This window comes from Gallinula chloropus, assembly GCF_964237585.1.
Source record: "Gallinula chloropus genome assembly, chromosome: 1".
Classification (NCBI taxonomy): domain Eukaryota; kingdom Metazoa; phylum Chordata; class Aves; order Gruiformes; family Rallidae; genus Gallinula; species Gallinula chloropus.
Genome location: NC_140085.1, coordinates 25,620,627 through 25,641,234, shown reverse-complemented (window position 1 = coordinate 25,641,234; position 20,608 = coordinate 25,620,627). Strand labels below are relative to the sequence as shown.

General features: G+C 41.8%; 1 protein-coding gene across 1 annotated transcript in view; it reads left to right on the top strand.

The window, feature by feature from the left end:
* Window positions 1-870: 870 nt before the first annotated feature.
* TRIM24 (tripartite motif containing 24) overlaps window positions 871-20,608 on the top strand; it is a gene marked incomplete at its 5' end in the record, with an annotated part of 63,694 nt that continues 43,956 nt past the window's right edge. The window contains one exon of the mRNA XM_084279091.1: window positions 871-1,252. Coding sequence (XP_084135217.1) covers window positions 871-1,252 — 382 coding nt within the window. The remainder of the gene's footprint in view (window positions 1,253-20,608) is intronic.

Genomic DNA, 20,608 nt, shown 5'->3' with positions numbered 1-20,608 from the left:
TAAGCCTGCACGTGCATTTAAGTGAAAGCATCTGATTCAGTGAAGTGCGGCATCCGAGCCGGGATTGTACTTCTCCATCGTACTTGTTTAATTTTACCCATTGCCGGTTCGCTTCAGCAAGGTGGTGCAGATGTGATCCACCGAACCGAACGCGGGCTGAAGTTTACAGACACCCGCACATATGGCGGGGTGCAAGGAAAACCTTTTCAATGCCTTCTCAAAGGGGCGACGGCCTCTGTCCCAGCCCGTGTGCCCAGCTGCCCGCAAGCCGCAGCCATGGCTGGGCTTTCCACCCAGGCCAGAGGGCGGCCATCTGGGTAGGGGCCGAGGGGACCATGGGCTCCTGGCACGAAGCCTTTAACACAGTGCGTGCGGGCTGGTGCGCCGCAGGGCCCCGGGGAGGCGGCGGGCGACTGCCTGTGGGTAACCGCCGCCGGGTCGCCCCGGAGGGCAGCGGCGGGAAGCGCCCCGCCAGCCGCCAGGGGAGACAGCGGGGCGGGGCCGGGGCTTCTCCGGGGCGGGGCCCCTGGGGGCAGGGCTTCCTCCGGCGGCAGGGCTGGTTCCTGTGGAGCCGGGGCGGGAGGAGCGCTCGCCGCACGTAGGCGGCGGGGGCGTGGCCCCGAAGGGGGAGCGGCGGGGCGGGACGACGGGGCCGGGACGGCGGGCGGGGCGTAGCGTGGCGAGGGGCGGGGCGCGGGCGGCCGTTGGCCGTGTCGCGCGGCGGGGCAGCCTGCTGCTGGGGCAGGCACACAAACACCGCGGGCCGCGCAGGGCGGGGGTCGGTGCGGCGGCGGTAGTATCGGCGCGAGCGGGAAGCAGCGGAGCCGCCCCGCCTCCCTTCGGCGCTCCGGTGGCGGCCGGCGCAGGACAATGGAAGAGGCGGCAGCGGCGGTAGTAGCGGCGGCGGCGGCGGGGGGGCCCTACCCAGCGGATCGAACGGGAGCGGCGACGCTGAGCGGGGAGAATGAGGCCGAGAGCCGGCAGGGCCCGGCGGAGCGCGGTGGGGAGGTGGCCCCGTTCAACCTGTTGGACACTTGCGGCGTGTGCGGGCAGCCCATCCAGAGCCGGCGGCCCAAGCTGCTGCCCTGCCTCCACTCCGTCTGCCTCCGCTGCCTGCCGCCGCCCGACCGTTACCTCATGCTGCCCCCCACCATCCCTTCCTCGGCCGCCAGCACCCCTAGAGAGCCGCAGCCGCCGGCGCCCCCCTCCTCGCCCGTCTCTTCGCCGGCCTCACCCCAGCACTGCACGCCCGGTAAGTGGTCCTTCTGCCGCCGACTCTTTCCCTCCGCCTGGCCCGTGGCCCCTGTGGTAGGGAGTGCTGCCCCCGCCCTCCAGCCCGCGCCCCATCCCCTTCCTCCCGGAGGGTCGTGTATCGCGACAGGCGTGGGGGGAGGGGAGCCATCGCGACGGTAACTTGGGAAGCACCGGGTGCCGTGGGCGGGGTGCAGGTGCCCGGCCGCGGGGCTGCCGGGGGCACGGACCTGCCGGGGCGGGCTATACTCGCCAACGCCAAAGCTGGCGGGGAGGCTGTGTGTGTGTGTGGGGGGGGGGGGGGGGGGGTGGTGTTGGTTGGGTTGTCTTGTTTTTTTAAAATTTTTGTTTTTAAAATTACCCTCCTTGGAAGGGAAGGCGGTAATTATACTTTCCTAGGAGCTCTCTGTGTGGCTAGAGAGGAGCGGCGGGAGCCGTCCCCCTCCTCCCCGCGCCGGGCCGTGGGTGCGGGCCCGGGGCCGGCCTGGGCAGCTCCCTCGCTGGGCGCCGGGGAGGATGGGGAGGAGGCTTCGAGCCCAGAAGGGTTTGCTTCTGACTCGTGCCGGGGGAGAACCTTAACACGGGGCGACGGCAGAAAAGCGTAGCGAGAAGAGAGGCTTCTTTCGAGCACTATTTCCAGCTCGGAGCTCACCTGGAGGCAAGCCCCGCAGTTCTCCCCTTTACACTACGGTGCTCGGCCCGGGAGGGTGCGAGCAGCTGGGCCGGAACGAGCTCGGACAAGCGCATAACGCTTGTCCACCTGACAGGCAGCCTGGGTGGGTCTGGCAGTGTGTTAGTGTAAAACTTACTTGCTTAATTGTTACGCTGAAGGGATTGTTACGCTGAAGGGAGAATGCTGCGTGGAAGTTTTGGTAAGCTGATGTGCTGACTGACACAGTAGAAGCTTTTGGCAATGCCTCTGAAAATACATCTTGCTGTAGAAGATGCACAATGAAGTCCTACAGTCTGAAAGTCCCTAACATTTTCTCTCTTTTTTTTTTTTCTTAGCCCTCTTGGGTCTAGTGGGTCACAAATTTTTGTTAAAGGCAACTTCATCTTAGAAAAAGGTGCAAACAAGCATCTTTCAGCATAAATGTGTGAAGATCCTGGAGAAACTTGAACAGAAAAGAGGAAGTGTGATGGAAATTAAGCTCCTCTATAGGTATTATTAGTGGAGGTTGTGTTCATTGGGATGTGTAGTGGGGGCTCAAGTGAAAAACTATGCAAAGAAAGAAGTAGCAACTCCAGATTGGCTGTGCTTAATCAAGTATGGGCCGTTGTATTTTAAGCGCATCTAGGAAACCTTTTCCATCCTACCAGCAGCTCTGACCAGAAACATTGCAACTTGTAGATGCAAATTGTTTGCAGTAATTTGTAAAGGAACACCCCTTTAGAGAAAGGAGTATTTGAGACAGTTGGAGAGACAGTCTTGCTTCAGAATATCTGAGAAATTCCTGAATATGTTAACAGGACATGCAGAGCCTCCTTGTCTACATGAAAGTCTGTGTTAGTGTATTCATTCAGTCTTCAATTTCAGTATGTAATTTATGTAGTAGACAGACTACCTGGTCAGACATTCCAGAATGGGAGAATCTGTGACACCCAAAGCCACTATACATAGGCTTGGTTAATCAAGGAGATGCTATTGCTCCTATGTCCACAAGTAGAACTGTGAAGTTCTGCATGGGAGGAACAGAAAAAGTGCTGAATTTGGAGTATGATGAGATACTTCAATATGAGGTGTGAGTAAATGAGAATGGGTGCAGAGATGGAGCTAATTCAGGGGTTGTGTCAGAGTAAGACACAATATAGTCATAGAATATTTTAGGTTGGAAAGACCTTCAAGATCATCATCTGAATTTTGAGGTCATGAACAGCATGGCTCAATACTCAATGTTCTCTTTAAATACAGCAGAAATAAGGGTCTTGAGTAAGGAGTAAGATGCGTCATAGAAATGAAAAGATTAGTGGTGTTCAGACACCATCTTGAAAAGACAAACCACAGATAAAATAATTATTCTTAGCAGCAACAAACTTATATGTAGCTCTGTTCCCTCCTTTTGACTGTGCAAGTTGGTTCTATATGAATGAACTACACAGTGCATTATATGTTCTTGCTTGTTCTTTGAGTTTATGGACATACTACTTTCTGGTGACACTATTTTTTACCTTGTCAGCTTTTCTTTCAAGTTATTTTCATGTTTCCACGCTACCATCGATTGTCCCATAGGAAGAAACAACTGAAATACATCTTGCGCTTGACGTATTCTTTACGTCGTCTTCTTGGCCCAGTTAAAATAGCAATGGCTGTATAGGAGCTAGCTAAAGCCTAACCTAATATCACATGCATTTGCTACTTGCTGTTTTCCGACTGACAAAAATAAGAGTTGTGAACTTAAATTTTGGATTGGGGAAAAAAAAAAAAAAAAGAGAAAGGAAAGTGTCAGTGTCTAAAGCTGATTATATTGAGGAAGAATGTTGCTGTTGAAGGAGTTCCTGAATTCTCAGATGATTGAAGGAGGGACAGAACAGTACAAATCTGTCACCTCTTCTGGTAGTGTGTTGTCCAAAATGTTTGAAGAGTGACCTGAAGAAATAAACTGAACAGTGTAGACTTAAAAAGTTTGATGGTATATTCCTCTCATGCTGTAAATAAGATTACTGTGACTAAACTGAAGAAGAAAGCAGCAAGGAAGCTCTTTGTGCTATAAGGAATGTCCAATAGAAGTACAAAACATGAGAAGCTCCTGAAAGGTATGCAGACTCCTTGTGCGTGTGCGCTGAGCAGAAAGGTGTTGCACAAAAAGAAGCCTGAGGAAAGATTGGTAAAAGGGAGCCTCTTTTGAACAAAGAAAAGGATTTGATGTGAAAAGTGCTTCACTGAGCCAGCCTTGAGATGGCGTGTTGCACTGATATCTACTGGTTTTAAATTGGAAAGAGATAGATTTAAATTGGACTGTGGGAACCTGGCTGGCTGATCAAGGCCACAGCTACGTATCTCCACAGTGCTGCTTGCAAAACAGCCTTGAGAACTCACTAACAAGAGGCTGAAAGCATGGGAACAAGAAACTGTATCAAGAGCTCCTGGTACTTAGAAATCCCATTGTGGTGATAGAAACCCGATACGGTGCAGATGGCCTTTTCCCCCCTCTGTCCTGGCCCCTAGTTGTGTAACCCTCAGATGTATTTAGGCAGCAGCCGGCTTGAATGAACTGATTGCTTTTCACCATATTGGTGTGCAGTCTCTTCCTAGTGCCTCTTTGCACTTCCAAAGCCCCTGGATATAAAGTATTTCCCAAGATTTGGATTTTGGAGGTGGGAACTCGCAGCATTGTATATTAGGAAGAAATTCTTTACTAGGAGGGCGGTGAGGCACTAGAAGGTTCGCTAGAGAGATGGTGGCTGTGCCCTCCCTGGAAGTGTTCAAGGCCAGGTTGGGTGGGGCCTTGTGCAGCCTGGTCTAGTGAGAGGGGTCCCTGCCCACGATAGGGAGGTTGGAACTTCATGATCTTTAAGGTCCCTTCCAACCCGAAATTGTTTGAGAAACAATTTAATAAAGAGGAACTCTGTTTCAACTGTAACCTACGTGTGCTTTTTGTCTTCAGTTAGCTCTTTTCAAGCAGAAGCAGTCCTTTGCGTGCCTTCAGCTTCTAACGGATAGAAAGGTTTCCTCGGAGAACGTTCTCTCTCTCCTTCTGTAAAGGTACTTACAACTATTAAAGGAGAACTGTGGAAAAAACAAAGATCAATCGAACTTAGACATGTCAAGTGAATTAGGAATTCTAGTGTTGCTCGCTTGAACACAAGATTCAGCATGGCTAATGCAAAGACCGGTGTCAAGATGTGTAGAGGTGTTTCCTGTGGTGGATATTAAATCAGTATTCGCCCTGCAGAGGTAGGCTGGTAGCAAGGCCATCTGGCATGGTTATGCTCTGTACTGCCACATGGGTTCAGTTTTGAAATAAAATAATTTCTGTAGAATAAAAAGCTTGGGAGTTCCTGACCTCTGTACCATTCCTGAAGTTTAAGGTGTTGCAGAATCAGCGGTCAGTCGGATTTCAATGATCTCAGCACTGGAGGACTTCCTGCTTGTTTTCTTAATATTCAATGGTAGCTTACTTGATGTAGGTGGTGTTTTTGTTGTTGTCTTGTCAAAAAAGGGGTTGCCAGGCACAGAACATTACCAACAGTGGGGAATGCTGCTTAGACTGGGTCTGTAAATGTGATACTAGCTTGTGTGCAAGCGTCTACAGGCAGGGCTACTAAATAACTTGGCTGGCTTCATGTGTGTTTTCTTTTTGTTTCTCAAATGGCTTTTATATACTATTGGACTGTACAAGATCCAACTGATGCATAAAAGAAGGCTGTTATTAGAATTCTGCCATTTGCCCAACTTTTGTGTTGGGTTGTGCTTCAATGGCTAATTGAGTAGTAGCCTATACTTTAATTAAAGGACTGTGTTCATAGCATGGAGAGCATATGGACATCACAGTATTCTTGTCGTATTTTTAAATGTGAAAGAGGTACATGAAAATTGCAAAGTGTATAGATTGAGATTCTGTTCCTTTTCAAAAGTATTTAACATCCTTGTTTGTTTTTTACTATCAATCTCTGCACTGAATAGGTGTGAACTGGTCTAGGGAGAAAAACATGTGAATGGAAATGCGTAACAAAGTTTTGTGCAGGTATCATGGTTAAATCTTACTAGCATCAGTACCAAAAATAGTAGAGGGAATTGTTATTATCTTTGTTTTATCTGTAGACAAGACTCCTAGCAAACAGATCTGGATGAAGCTGTTAAAAACATGTCACATTTGGGCACTCCCAGGATTTAAATTCTCAGGGAGTGTCCAGACTAACAACTCAAATATGTTCAGTGCTTGCTGTTAATTAAAGCAATAAATACTTCAGAGTTACTAAACAAGGAATTTAGTGTCATGTTTCATATTTCAGGTTATTAATGCCTAGAAATATTTGTGTACCAGTACAATTTGGAGGTCTATAAGGCATGGAATGAAGACTTAACCCTTAATATCTCATCATATACACAAATGGTATCGATTTTATTTTCCACAGCCAGTTCTTATCCAGACAGCTTTAAATTCTTTAAACTCTCATCTGATCTTGATGTCTGGACCTTCTGATGTCATCACTTCATTTGACCTTGAAAATACAGCTTTAAGTACTGGAAGGCTGCAATAATGTCTTCTCTAAGTCTTCTCCGGACTCAACTCTCTCAGCCTGTCCTCATAGGAGAGGTGCTCCAACCCTCTCATCATCTTCGTGGCCCTCCTCTGGACTCGCTCCAACAGCTCCATGTCTTTCCTGTAACTGGGGACCCCAGAGCTGGACACAGTACTCCTGGTGCACAGTAGAGGAACAGAATCATGTAGTAGTTTCTTTTGAGCTTTCTTACGGTGAAGATCAGTTTTTCTTCCAGATATTGTTATCCTAAGAAGACATAAATTTTTTTTCTGTGTGTGTTTTAATCTACTTGCTACATGTGACTACATCTTTAATATTGCCACTTCAGTTTTCACTGTTACAAAGACTGTATTTTATTTGCGTGGGTATATGTTCACACTTGCACATGTGTGGTTACATCTAGGCATCCTTTCACAAGCCTTAGTTCTGCTGTGCTGGCATCAAGAACTGCATTGTTTAACCTGTAACAAACTTTAGGAGATTTGGGAGTGCTGATATCTGAAGATCAATTACAGGACTATGTATAGGAAAGATGAGTCGCTTTCATGCTTTTTGTGATTTGTGGTTACTTTGAATTGAAAACTCCTGGAGTCCCAGAGATTATGTATTTGAAAAGCATTTAGCATTGCTACAGGTTAAATAAAATAGTGTTATTGATTGATAGTCTGTAATGGGCACATCTCTTGGACAAACAGTCAAGAAACGAGTAAAAATACACATCAGTAAACTATCTAGAGAACGTTCTTACTTTTTTAATTATAATGTTTTTTTTTAGAAAAAAAGGCATTCTCTCAAGACTTGTATGATGGGATATGATGCTAATTGTATGGGTGTAATTTAAAGTAGATTTGCAAGAAATTCCTGCTTTCACTTCTACTTGGAATTTCATAAAAATCAGTAGGCATACGTATATGCTCTTCATCAAGGTGGACAACTACGTAATGCTGGAAGAAGCTTTAGTGGAACCATAGAATGTGTTAAGTTGGAAGAGACCTTAAAGGTCATCTAGTCCAACCCCTTTACAGTAAGCAGGAAGATCTTTAACTAGATCAGATTGTTCAGAGCTTCCTCAAGCCTGACCTGGAATGTGGCCAGGGATGGGGCCTCCACCACTGCTCTGGGCAACCTGTTCCAGTATCTCACCATCCTCACACTAAAGAACTTCTTCATTGTGTTTAATCTGAACCTACCCTGCTCTAGTTTAAAACTGTTGCTCCATGTCTGATTGCTATATGCCCTTACAAACAGTCCTTTCCTAGCTTTCCTGTAGACCCCTTCAGGTACTACAAGGCTGCAGTTAGGTCTGCTTTGAGCCTTTTCTTCTCCGTGCTGAACAGCCCCAACTCTCTCAGCCTGATCATTGTAGGAGAGGTGCTCCAGCCCTCTGACCATCCTCATGGCCCTCCTGTGGGCCTGTTTCAAGAGGCTCATGTCCTTGTGCTGAGAGCTCCAGAGTTGGATGCAAGCTTTAATCATGCTTGCTCAACTATATGATTAATATAAGCATATAATATATGTTTGTTAACTTATGTGTGTCTACATAATAGTATTTTGAGGGCAGGTTAGATAGATCTGCTTTCTTGCTTCTTTCACCAATAGTGGGAGATTGAAAAACTGAAGCCATCAGAAACATCATATGAGTGTTAAAACAGCTGCAGTGACATAGCCAGGTTCATCTGAACTAGAAGATTTTTAGAAGTTAGGCTGTGGAAGTTATCAGAATAGCTGAGCTGTTGTGTGAAACTTTAAAAGTGAAGGTTTAAGTCCTCAGAGGCCCACCTAGCTCTGTTCTGATATGAAATCAGCTTATAATCTCTCTGGTAAGCAGTGAGCACTTTTAATAATGGAAAGAATCCTAGATCGTAAAGTAACAGGAGAGGAAATGTATACTAATGCATTAAAAGTACTCAGATGTGTATCTAGTAGAAGGTATACTAGGGTTTAATGCATATCATAGAGACCTCTTAAGAAAATTACTTGTCTGAAGAGCAAGGAAAAATAATGGTGTATATGTTCATTAAGAAGCAAGTTGAGGAAGGAGTGCTCCTTGTGGGCTAGCTCATTTGTAGGAGAAATGTACTGAAAAGCTAGTGGGCCATGCAACGGGCTTTTAGATTGGCCTGATGACTTATCTGAGTACTACAAAGTGGCCATGTTCACTCAACTTTAACCAGCTGGTTGAATTTAAGAAAAGAATTTTGTTAAAACTCTAGATCCTGACTGTAGTATTGTTAAAGAAGCTGGTCTTTTGTACAGGAAAACCTTTATGCCAGGGTTGTGTGAGTTTGTTTGGTATTTCCATATTATTTAGTGGAATTTCCCAGTAACAGTGAACTTGTGAAGCTGGTGGTTTTGCCCATTATATCTAACCTAAAAGGGGAAAACCAAAAAGAATTTGAAGTGAATTTTAATGTGACTTGTATTTCAGTATGAATAACTCACTGTTTCTATTATTTCTGAAACTGGAAATTTAGAATCTGAAAAAAAATAATATAAGAAGGTGAAATACTTTTTAGTACAGTAGTTTTCACTGATTTCCTCACAATAATATGTTGGTCAGATAGAGTTCTTCAGGTGTCTGTGGCCGTGTAGCTTGCACTGTGGACATATGCAGATGATCCAGCTGAACTGGGAATAGTAGCAAAATCTGTTCGGCTTACTATCTCTTAATCCATTTTTATCTAAGTTTAATGATGCTTCCACCCCCCACCCTGCAGTTTAAAGGTCACAGAAAAATCATTTTAATATAAAATTCAGTGATGCTGAGGTAGATTTTAACAGCAATTAGTTATGGAGTCATTTACTGTTTAAACTATGTAGTTGAAGCTCCAGTGTGCTTTGAAGATGTCAGTATTGTGGTTGAATTGACTAAATATCTCCTTTTTTTTCCTAATGGCCAGAAATAATGTGTAAAAAGCATAAATGTTTACACACAACTGTTTCATGCTTTCTTTGATGGAAGTAACAAAGAAAATGACACAATTCTGAAGAAGAAACAGTATTGTGAAGTCAGGTATGAAGCCGAAGGTTGAGCAGAGGAACATTCATGATTACTTGGTACTGTCTCCAGTGCTTCAAGTAAATGCTAATTTGAAGTTTTTATGTGGGAGAAAATGGTGTATTACCTTGCATATGCTACTAATTTATGATAGAGGAGTTATGTTAAACAAGCTTTCTAGTTATTTTTGAGGTTTATCAGCGGGCTGTGGAATACAGCAAGGCTCAGCTGTTTGAACTGCTCTTATGGGTTTTGAGGGCCCTTGTTTGTAAAGTGGATTTGGGTCACCTGTACCTCTTCATTTCAGAAGAGAAATCTGCAACTCCAGTGCGAAACCTTCCATAAGTGGGAGCACATGGACAAGAGAATTTAGACTTTTGCTTTCTGACTGTAGAAAGATTCCTGCTTCTGATTAAGTAAGTTGCCACAGGCAACTTTTTTTAAAGTGTCAAGTTCCCCTTTCTACTCTAGTCCCCGAAGTGAATATAAATCAATTTGAATAAAACAAGGCTGTAGCTGAAGTACCCTTTGAAGTAAAATGATTACCTAATTTGAAAACTGACTCTATATTTTCCCATTGAGCTGACTCATCTATCTGTACTGTACATAGTAAAAAGGAAACAGGACTATTTTTACATAAATGTTGACTTGGAAATAACCCATTAATTTTTCTAGGATGTCTACTTGAGTTCAGAGAGCATGTAATAAACTTAAAAGTTCACTTAATCCACTTCATTCATTTCTAGGCATCTTTATAGAGTCACAACATGGTTATGGGTGTGCGGAGTTGAAGTTTGTTGACTAATGATATAAGCCAGCCTAATAGAACTTCATGTTAGGCTTAGGCTGCTGCTGAACTTGCGATGTCATGGTATTTTGTGACACTGATGCTGGTGAGGGGAGGGAAGGGAATGCTGGCAGTGTGCAGGGAATGAGTAGGTGGGAAGATAGAGAGGTAGAGCTGTAGCACTCGGCTGGGGAATAAGAGATTTTAAAGTGGGAGCAAGGTTCTAATTTTAAATGCAAGGTATGCTGCCATGGTAAAAACCTCAGTGCCAAAAGAGCATTATGCAGGAATGGCCTGAACAGCAAAAGTGAATTGAAACATAGTTTTTGTCTTTCAATCTGGACTCTGCTTTAAAATGACTAAACTACTTGCTTAAAGTAATGGAGAGCCGGTAATTTATACTCCTTACAAGTCAGTTGGCTTAAAGAGAAGATTAAGTAGCTTTGAATCATCTTTGCCTTTTGGAAAACAATGGTGACCTGTAACTATTGTTTCAACAGTTTTCTAATGGAAGTTGAAATTCACAACTCAAAGTGATAAATCAGGGTAGTGGGCATTGATCCATCAGAAATTGATCTAAAGACACTCTGTTTACCAAACAATCTCTGTTGAATTAATTTAGAGCTGTGCAATGATCTGCAGTGTCTGATAGCAGGACCTCAGTAATGGCTAGATGTCCTGGTAACATTGAAATCTTGGAGGCAGCATACTTCAGGGTTAGATTCAGCTCTTTTCAGTGCTTGTAGCTTCCCAGTTCCAGTAGGAGCTTTGCTTATTTAAGCATTTGGTTGTCAGCCTTCAGTGGTTTTGATCCGATCCTGCTCTCTTCTTGCTTTGAGGTCTTTCATCACACATTAGCAAGCTATTGTTCTCAGTTGTTAGAGCCTGTGACTGTTTGGTTTAGTAACGAGGGGCTGTTTGGCCTTCAGTAGTTCAGGGACTGTGAAGGTAACCTCCTGGCTATCAAATCTTTCTTTGAAACCCCCAAAATAATGTAGAATGCTTTGTTTAGTTTAATCAGATGTTACAGGAATTTGATCTCCTTTGAGAAGCTCTGTTTAAATTTTCCTCAGTCCTTTTTCTGTGCAACAAACTCACATGGATTCAAAGCTCATGTTTTAAACCTTGTCTGAGTAAGTAGTGTATCTAAAATATATATATATATATAATTCTTTCCTGTGATAAACATAGGTGTAGCTTGCCTCCCATAGTCTATCTGAATGTGAGTCCACAGACCCTAGCAACCCTTTTTGCAAATACTACACTTCAAACTGTAAAATAAAATGGTTATTCCCCCCTTCATAACAAAGGGAGAGACCGGTTTTGTGTTCAGAAGAGCCTAAAATGAAATGTATGGGAGGGCCTGTGGTCTTCCCACATCATCTAGCAGTGAAGATTAAAACCCCCCCACACCCTAGCCATAGGATCTTATTCTGTATCACAAGAATGACCTGCAAGAATTGCTTTTATCAGTTGATAAATAAGTATTTGTTGTACCAATTGTTGAGACTAGCACCATCAGTAAAATTCTGTGTATCTTGATAGACTGAGCAGGTTCAACTGCAGATCAGGAGACAGTCCTCTGTTGCTTCTTTCTTCTTTGAAATGTCCTTATCAGAGGTACCAGATACGACTTCGAAGAAAAGCCACAGTTTCTGGTAGCCCATTATGTCTTCTAGATTATCACTGCTGTTTAAATTCAATGAGGCCAAAGATCTCAAAACAGTAATTCCAGAAGCTGGTTTGGCAGAATGAAGAAGACTTATGGCCATTCCAAATGGATTGCACTGACAGTCCTCTTTCCCCCTTTGTTTCACCCTTTGTTCGAGGTGAATGTAATCTGTATTCTTAAAGAAGCTAAATGCTAATCTTTGCATCCTTTTAAAGTCTATTTAACAACAGTGTTATTGTATTGTGTTCCATGCTGATTGTATTTATTGTGTGGTTTGGGTGTTTTCCCCTGCTTCCAGTTCCATTGCGATGAGATCAGATTTACTAAGGGTTTTTTTGCTGCCTTTTTTGACTGATCTAAATTATTGAGAATATAGCATAGGTACCATGAACTTAAGGACGTCTGACGTCACACCTCTGCCAGAATAGCTGTTGTTCTGCCGTGAGGTTGTGATTGGTTGGTTTTTTCTTCTTCGTTTGTCATGATGCCATGGTTGAATGCTTGTGAATATTCTTTAAAGATAAAAGTAGGAATAGAAATATAATCCTAGTTCAAACTAATATGTAATGAATCCTTTCAGGCAGTATGGTACAGAACATGGAAATAGATCAAATGAATCAAAAGGATGGGTCAGTGGCATTTATGAAGACCAGTTTTGGTAGAAGATTCATTTCCCTAAGCTTCAGTCTTAGTACAGAATGTATCATGATGAGAAGGTGCCTTTGAAGGAGCTCTTCTCAGGTTTTATGGGTAAATGGAGGAAATCTAGTTGACATGGTGGTGTAAGACAAACATTTGGACTTGATTATCTCTGAAGTCTTTTCCAACCTTAAAGATTCTGTGATTCTATGAAACCTTAGGAAGACAAGATTTCTTCAGTGGATGTGGATGTTTGTATCAGCCAATGAGGTCTAGTTCATGGTTCAGATACTGCCTCTTGTGGTAACTGCAGTAGGTATCAGGAGGCAGCCCTGGACCCACAAGTAGTGTAACTGCTGCCTCTGAAACTGTTGTGTTCTGAGCTGTAGGGCAGCTATTTGAAATCACCATTATTCTTACCTGATTAATCAGTGCATCTCTTCACGCTTTCGTCCTTACCTACAGTAACTTTCATGCTAAATGTCAGAGTGGAAGGAACAATGCTGTTTCTTAAATTAATGCTGGTTCTTGGAACCTGGACATCTGTGTGGATCTCACAATGCATATATTGCTCCAGCTTTGTAGTCTTAAAGTTATGTGGAATTGGAAAAATCTGGCCATCTTGCTTTTTGAATCCTTACAGCAATGCGGTGGGATGCTGGGCACATGTCAGAGAGGAGGCTTTTTATTCCTATATATCTACACCCCAAATGCAATGCTTGTAACTTGGAGGATGTTATTCTCTCTAATTATTAGTTTTAGAATGTTGGTGGGGTTCTTGCACTTGAATAGTAGTTAAGGGTATTAGTGTGGTTACTGGAAAGTGGATGTTCTTAAGGTATGATTTGTCTGACTAAGTGTAGATATTTGCTTCTAGGATGAGGTGACTCGTAATCAAACTATGTTACCTAGATGTGCATTAATTATGAAGGGAACCTCATATAAATGAGCGCTTAGATGAATCCCATAGAAAGTATTAAAATTTGGCCACACTGCACAGAAACTTTTAGACTTTGCATTGGAAAGATGGATACTTTATGGAGCCACTTCAGCATAGGAAATCAGTATTATTTCTGTGATGCTATTAAGAGTTGCTCTTTCAAACATGCAAAAATTCTGTATGACAGGCTTTATTATTAAGCAGCTTTTGAATATAACAGATAGTCAGAGTAGGCTGGATCTGGGAATTGTGGGCTTGTTTTGCTCAAATAAATTAAATAGCTTGAATCTTTACTTTTTTATTAGAGTAATAATGTTTTGCAGAGCACCAGCCTGACCTGATGGCAACTTCAGGAAATAAGAAGTATCTTGCACTTTTTGTCTTGTTAACTACATTCATGAGAGTGGGAATTTTCATAAATATTGTTTGTGCCTTTCATTGTCACTGTCAACCAGCAAGCTTTAGAAATCTTATCAGCTTAATAATGAAAGTGTTTGTTATATAGCAGACTTAATTTCAGCACAGATTAGAAATTTACCTTTATAAATGTTCAAGAAATTATTGATAAATACATATTAAATTCCTCTTTCTCATTGTTGGACATTGCGTGGTAAATGTGCTATTATCATACTGTCATCAAAGAACATATCGAAGAGGTACTAATTGGCAAAAACTTTATTTTTAAGATTGGCCTACCCTTTTTTCTTCTCTCCACTCTCACCAAACAATGACCTAAACAAAGGCAGAATGTATTATTCTAAGGTAGCATATTATTTCTATACTTTTGAATGCTCATTCTCTGCTTAGGCAGTTTACAGAAAAGTTGATAGAGTCTTAAATTTCATTTGTAACGTCAATGTGATCTACACTTTGAGATTAATTTGAACAAAGCTTGACAGATACATTCAGGACTTGGGAACTCCAAGTCTGTCCTTGAAGTATCTATATAGCAGAATACAGATGGATGCAGCAAACACTGCAGTTAAGTTTCTAGGTCTTAAGTGATTTTAACCAAGTTTTTCCTTGGACTTAGAGACTGCAGTTTGTTTGGGTATTTAAGTGTTATTAACCAAGTTTTCCCTTGGAGTGCTTCATTAGAGATCTTCTGTGTGCCTCAGTTACATTTATCCACCAGGAATTTGAAGTCATAATAGCAATGGTATGTGTCTACTCTATTCTGAGTAAATTGAGATTCAGTTATCTAAACTGGAGTATCTTCTTCTGCCTCTGAATTGTCTAGAATGCTTGTGATATTCAAAAAAGGGCTTGCAGATGTACTGTACAATCCACAGGAGACCTATTTCCTTCTGGAATAGTAGCTGGAAGCCAGGCATGATATCCTCCTCAAATTAGGTATGTATGTTTAGGCACCTGAATTGCTCCCCTGATGCTAGTGGCTTGAAAAATGAGGTCTGAGAGGCTGTTTTACTGAGTACTGGTAGGTAGTTTCTAGTTACTGAATGGTGATCATACTGAGAATGGGAGGAGACGTGTGCAAGAACAGGTCGCAGGGGTACATGTGAGTGCCTGAAGAAGAGAGGGGGTAACATGAGCTAGCTAGAGGCCTTGAATTACACTGCTGTTCAGACTTTTCCTGTTCCATTTCTCCTGAAATACTCATGACTAAAGCTTGTTACCTAGAGTCACAGAACGGTTTGGATTGGAAGGGACCTTAGAAGTGATCTTGTTGCAACTCCCTGGCAGGGGCAAGAACACTTTCTATTAGACCAGGTTGCCCCATCCAGCCTGGCCTTGAACACTGCCAGGGAGGGGGCAGCCACAGCTTCTCTGGGCAACTTGTGACAGGGCCCCACCACCCTTACAGTAAAAAATGTATTCCTTTTATCTAGTGTAAATATCTTTTCTAGTTTATAGCCGTTATTCATTGACCTATTGTTACATGCCCTTGCAGAAAGTCTCTCCCTGGCTTTCCTGTAGGCCCCTTTCAGGTACTGAAGGGCTGCTATAAGGTCCCCCCAGAGCCTTCTCTTTTCCAGGCTGAACTGCCCTGACTCTTTCAGATGGTCCTCGTAGGAGAGGTGCTCCAACCCTCTGATCATCTTTGTGGCCCTCATACCTGTTGTTGTTCCTTCTACTGCTTCCAACTTGATTCCCTTAATGTGGTCCAGATCTTTAGAAGTTATTTTTCAAGGCTTTTTTACCCTTCACATCTGCTCAGCGTTGATGGGAATGTTACGGTGTCTGGGACTAAAGGGAGGAAGTGGGTGAAATGATGAAGTGTCACATGTTGGAGTATAGTTTTCCTCTTTTCAACGAAGGGTTAAAAAATCCAACTCTTCCAACCCTTCCTTCTTCCAGAAGGGCTTGTGACGAGCTCCAGCTTCCCAACTGATAATCTGCTTGCCTGCTTTTTAAATAACTACCATTTCTGGTAAACGATGCCTTGTACTGCAACTGCTGAACTGTCAGCTGGTAGTAGATGAGAACTCTAAAAGATGAAGACCAGACTATAAAATTCCTTGCTACAAAGAAATGACTAACAACTGTCTTGCTTTTAACTGGTAAGGTGTGTCCATCTCTCAAACAGAGTTTCTGGCAACAGAAGCTTTTTACCTGATGATCTTTTTTAAATAGTAGTAACAAGGTGTTAACATGGTGCTATTCAGGGAGGAAGGAATTTTCTTCTTCTAGAAGCACATGGAAATAATGGACCTGAGCAGTGTTGGCAGGATCATAGAGTGTCTGCAAAATGGTATTTCAGTAGAATATGTTAATCTAGGCAGCATTAAACCCACTTTCAAATTGTTATCAACTTGAAAAATTAAATACTAGGCTGCTCAGAGAATACCATGCAAGAATGTCACTGAATCTTAAAAATCCTTGCATCTTGTATGCTTGAATTAATTACATAGAATTTAGAAACACATTACAATTTCAGGACTTGAAAGAATGTATTTTAATTTTCATGAAAGAAATTCTCATCACAGTCAGCAGTGACAATTGGCATAATTGTTGGCAGCTTCTGCATCGTTATTTAAGAATGTTCATTGTAAGGCAGTGAGGATTCTTACTCATCATCTTGTACTTAAATATTGTCTATCCCACAATAGCAGTATCTCCTTTTGTTACCATTATGATACTTCTTATAATTGTGTTGTCGAAGGAAATGCATTGGGCAGCCTTGGATGTGAACATAACTCTCCCTTCAGAATTTCTTAAGGTATTCAGAAGTGGCTGGAGAGTCAGCCTTTGCAAAATTCACAATTTATGAAGTCTAGTATGTAATATTTGAAATGTTTGAGAATTGGGCATGTATAGCAAAAACAATGAACCATTTCACAGAGCAGCTGAAATATTTTAATTCAGCTCTGCAGTGCTTTCCAAGAAAGTCAATGCACTGCAGCATAAAAACTGGCCTGTAACACTCTTCCAGAGGGGGGATTACAGCTACTAGTCTTTGTCTCCTTTTCATCTATTTACATTTTAAGAGTGGTAAATAAAGCATTCAGATTTTAATAAACTGAACTGCTAGATTTGTGGTTGCTTTGAATATTTGTATTTTGGCAGTAGGTGCTAGTTTCCCCTTGAGATGTGCTTTGCTTGTTGGTTTAACCTTCCTCCCCTCCACTAGCAGCAGCAGGCTGTCAGAACTAGACAGTAGCAGCTTTTTCTGGAACAAACTGGTTTGAAGAAGTTGCCAATTTTGCAGCACCGGCATTGGCTTAATGAGAAACAAGAGGAAAGCAGTAATTATTTCTAAAAATGAGATGTTCCTGCACATGATATCATCTCTTGAATTAAGTTTTCTAAGTGTTTGTTTTTAACAGAAAAGCATGACCTGTGTAAATATAACCAGTTTACCCTCAACCCCATGCGTTTTAATGAAAAACCTTGCAAATATTAATGGTGTCTGTATACACAGTGAGAGGAGAAAAGGTCTGCAGGTCACAATTGAAATGCCCCACTTCTGTGAGTAGTTAAGCTAAAAATCTTTAAGTCTTTGGTCTCTAACATACTTTGCATTAATGTAACTAGCCTGTCCATTTTTGAAAAAGATTTTGGCTGCATGTGTGACTTGCTGTTAGTATTTTCTGTTCTGAAGTATGTAGAGATAACATCTCAAACAAGATTTCTGTAAAACCGAGGAAAATCGCCTTATGAAAGCGAAATTAATTTATTTGGTAATTACTATGTCATTTTTGGGAAAGTTAGTGACCAGTTCCTTCCAAGCACTGTTATTTAATAGAGAGAGCTCTCTTTCACAAAACTAGTATTTTTTGACTGATCCGTACTGAAGAAAGGAAACCCTTAAGCCTTCCTTTTTCAGTAAAGTACTTTGTATCTACAAATAAAAAATACCATTTTGGATCTACAAATGATTATCCAGTGGCTTTATTAAATTGGCTCCGAAACCTGTTTGCTACAGTGAAGACTCAAATGAGCCAAAACTGGGGCAGACCAGAGCAGTCCCCTCCTATTGTGTTAGGGATGCTTCAGTAGGCTAGAATGTACTCCCAGGAAATGGAGAACTGAGTTGGAAATAATGCAGTATGTGCTGTAAATCCATTCTGCTGAATGGCTTGAGGTACATTGCTGCGGATCCATTGTGTAACTTGTGAGACAGAGAAAGACTGTGCCATCTGAAATGCAGGTTAGCATTCCTTGGAGAAGCATATTCAATTGTGAACCCGTAGCCAGCAAGAACTGCTGCGGCACAGCCCCATTTAATCCACATTGTATTCCCTAATCCAGCTCTTCGCATGGCAGCATAAGTCTTTGTGTTGGCACGGGATAGAAATGAATGGGTAGGAGACAGCTTTGTTACTCGTTAGCAATGTGGTGTCCGGGCCTGGTGCAAGTGAAGTCTGAAAATGTAAAGTTCCACATTTGCTTAATATTTCTGTTAATAGATGCTGCTGCTCTAAAGGATGGAGGTCTTCCCCTCCCCCCTACTCAAGAGCCACGTGTTCTTGATCCAGTTCACTATACAGCTGCGTAAAAAACTATCTCAATGGAAAAGAATAAATGAAAATACGGGATTTCATCACTGAATATGACAAAAATAAACCCTGACACTTGAGAACTTCACTCTTCTGATACTGCTGCATTATAATTGCTCTGACAGTGTTTATTTAAAGATATTGGGGTTTTGCCTTTTGTAAAAATACTACATCTGGGCTGACTTGCTAATGTACTTGAATATATACTTGATATAGCAAATATAAATTACAGAAATAATTTTGGCTGAGTGAAATTTCATTAAGCCACAAAGTTTGGGTTGTTAATGTTCTATGCTTTAGCTTTCTGGATCTTTCTTCTCTTTTGTTGACCTCATTACTTTTATCAAAACTGTAGGTATTGGTGGGGGTATATTGGGGCAGGGAGTGAAAAGCAAAATATTTTGAGGATTTTTTTAATCTCTTCATTTAAAGCAATAATGTAGTTCTTGTTTTGGTGACATAATATGCTACTTATACACATTATTTTCCTTGTTCTTTTAAATGCATCAACTAAATGGCTTTTAATATCTTGTTACTTAGAATTTGAATCTGATTGAACAGACCATAATATAGTAGCTACAGTTCCTGGCTTGAAAGCACTAAAGTCAGCTGTGGCACAATTCAGGAAGCAGGTGTCTTGAAACAAGAGGAAGGAAGTATTGGCAAGAAGATTAACGATGGTTAGAAAGTTACTGCACAATTGCTTCCAAATCTTAATACTAAAAAGAAAAAAAAGATTGACTAATTGTAGCATTAGGAAAGTGTCTTGAAGAAGGACTCAATGACGGAAATATTACTTAGTTCAGAGGTTAGTTAATTTAGGAGTTACATTCCATGCATGCTTCAGGAGCATGCATAGAACTATTAATTAAATGTGTGAGGAAAAAGTATATCGATGAACTCTAAAAGCAAATACATGTATGGAACATAGTATATGCCCAGCATTTTCTTGATAACTTAGTATTACCCTCCTTCTTCCTTATTGTAACTCTGGTGAAATGCAAGCAGAAATGTCTTCGTAATATATCATTGTCCTTTTGGTTGTTCAAAAAAAGGTAAATCGCTTGTTAGCGGAAAGCTTGTATGAGTGCTTCTGTGTTTACTTCAGTCACCTGTCTTAATACTGTTAGTCAGTTACGACTTTAAGCTAACCTGGCTTTTTATGCACCACATGAAGTCAAAGTACTCTGTCAGGCCTGTTAGTAGGCTGGGGAGAGCAGTAATCCGTAGTGCCCAGTGTTGTTCCTGCCCCAGGACCTGTGAGGGGATGCTTGTCCATTGAGTTAAGCCTTTGTACTGGAAAACTGGATGAGGATAAAAGGGTTTCAAACCATGTCTGTGATTCCTTTATCAAATCATTACTACACATACAAAATATAAATAGTATGATTTGCGATAGTGGAAATAATATATTAAAGCTGTCAAAGTCATTAGTATGCTGATATTTATTGTACACTGTTTTCAGTTTTATTGTTGATACCAAAAGCCTCAACTTTAGGGTGCATCTGTCTGAGTTATGAGGAAAACTTTTAAATAAAACTCCTCTTAAGCTACTGTAGTATGCGGTGTCATTTAGTAGGCTAATTTGAGGACAGTGATGCTGTCTCAGTACACATCCATGTCCTTTTTACTTGGAAAGAAGAAGCAGCAATATTCTAAACTGCATTAGACCTCAAAAGTGGTACAGATACTGTAATTGGCATGAGATTATGTATTCATATCTCTAAGGTTGCACTCTTCTCCACACAGTTACATATGAACAAGCACCTCTTTCAGATCCAGTTCGCTTCTCTTATAAACTCTCGTGTGAACTAAGATAGATTTCTACTTTAAAGCATTGAACTTAAAATAAAAAAAACAACAGAAGCACACAAAGAACAAATTAAACAATAAACCTCAGAGCTGACCAACCAACCAAGCAAAAAAAACTTCACACCTGAGAGCCATTATGGTTTGTCTCTAAGACCGTATGTGGTGGGTTAACCTTGACTGACTGCCAGATGCCCACCAAGCTGCTTGCTCTCCTCCACAACAGGACAGATAATGACAAAGAGATCACTTATCAATTACCATAATGGGCAAAACAGATTTAATATGAAGAAGGCTAATTTATTGTCAATTAAATAGATTTGAGTGGTGTAAGGGACTAGAGCCA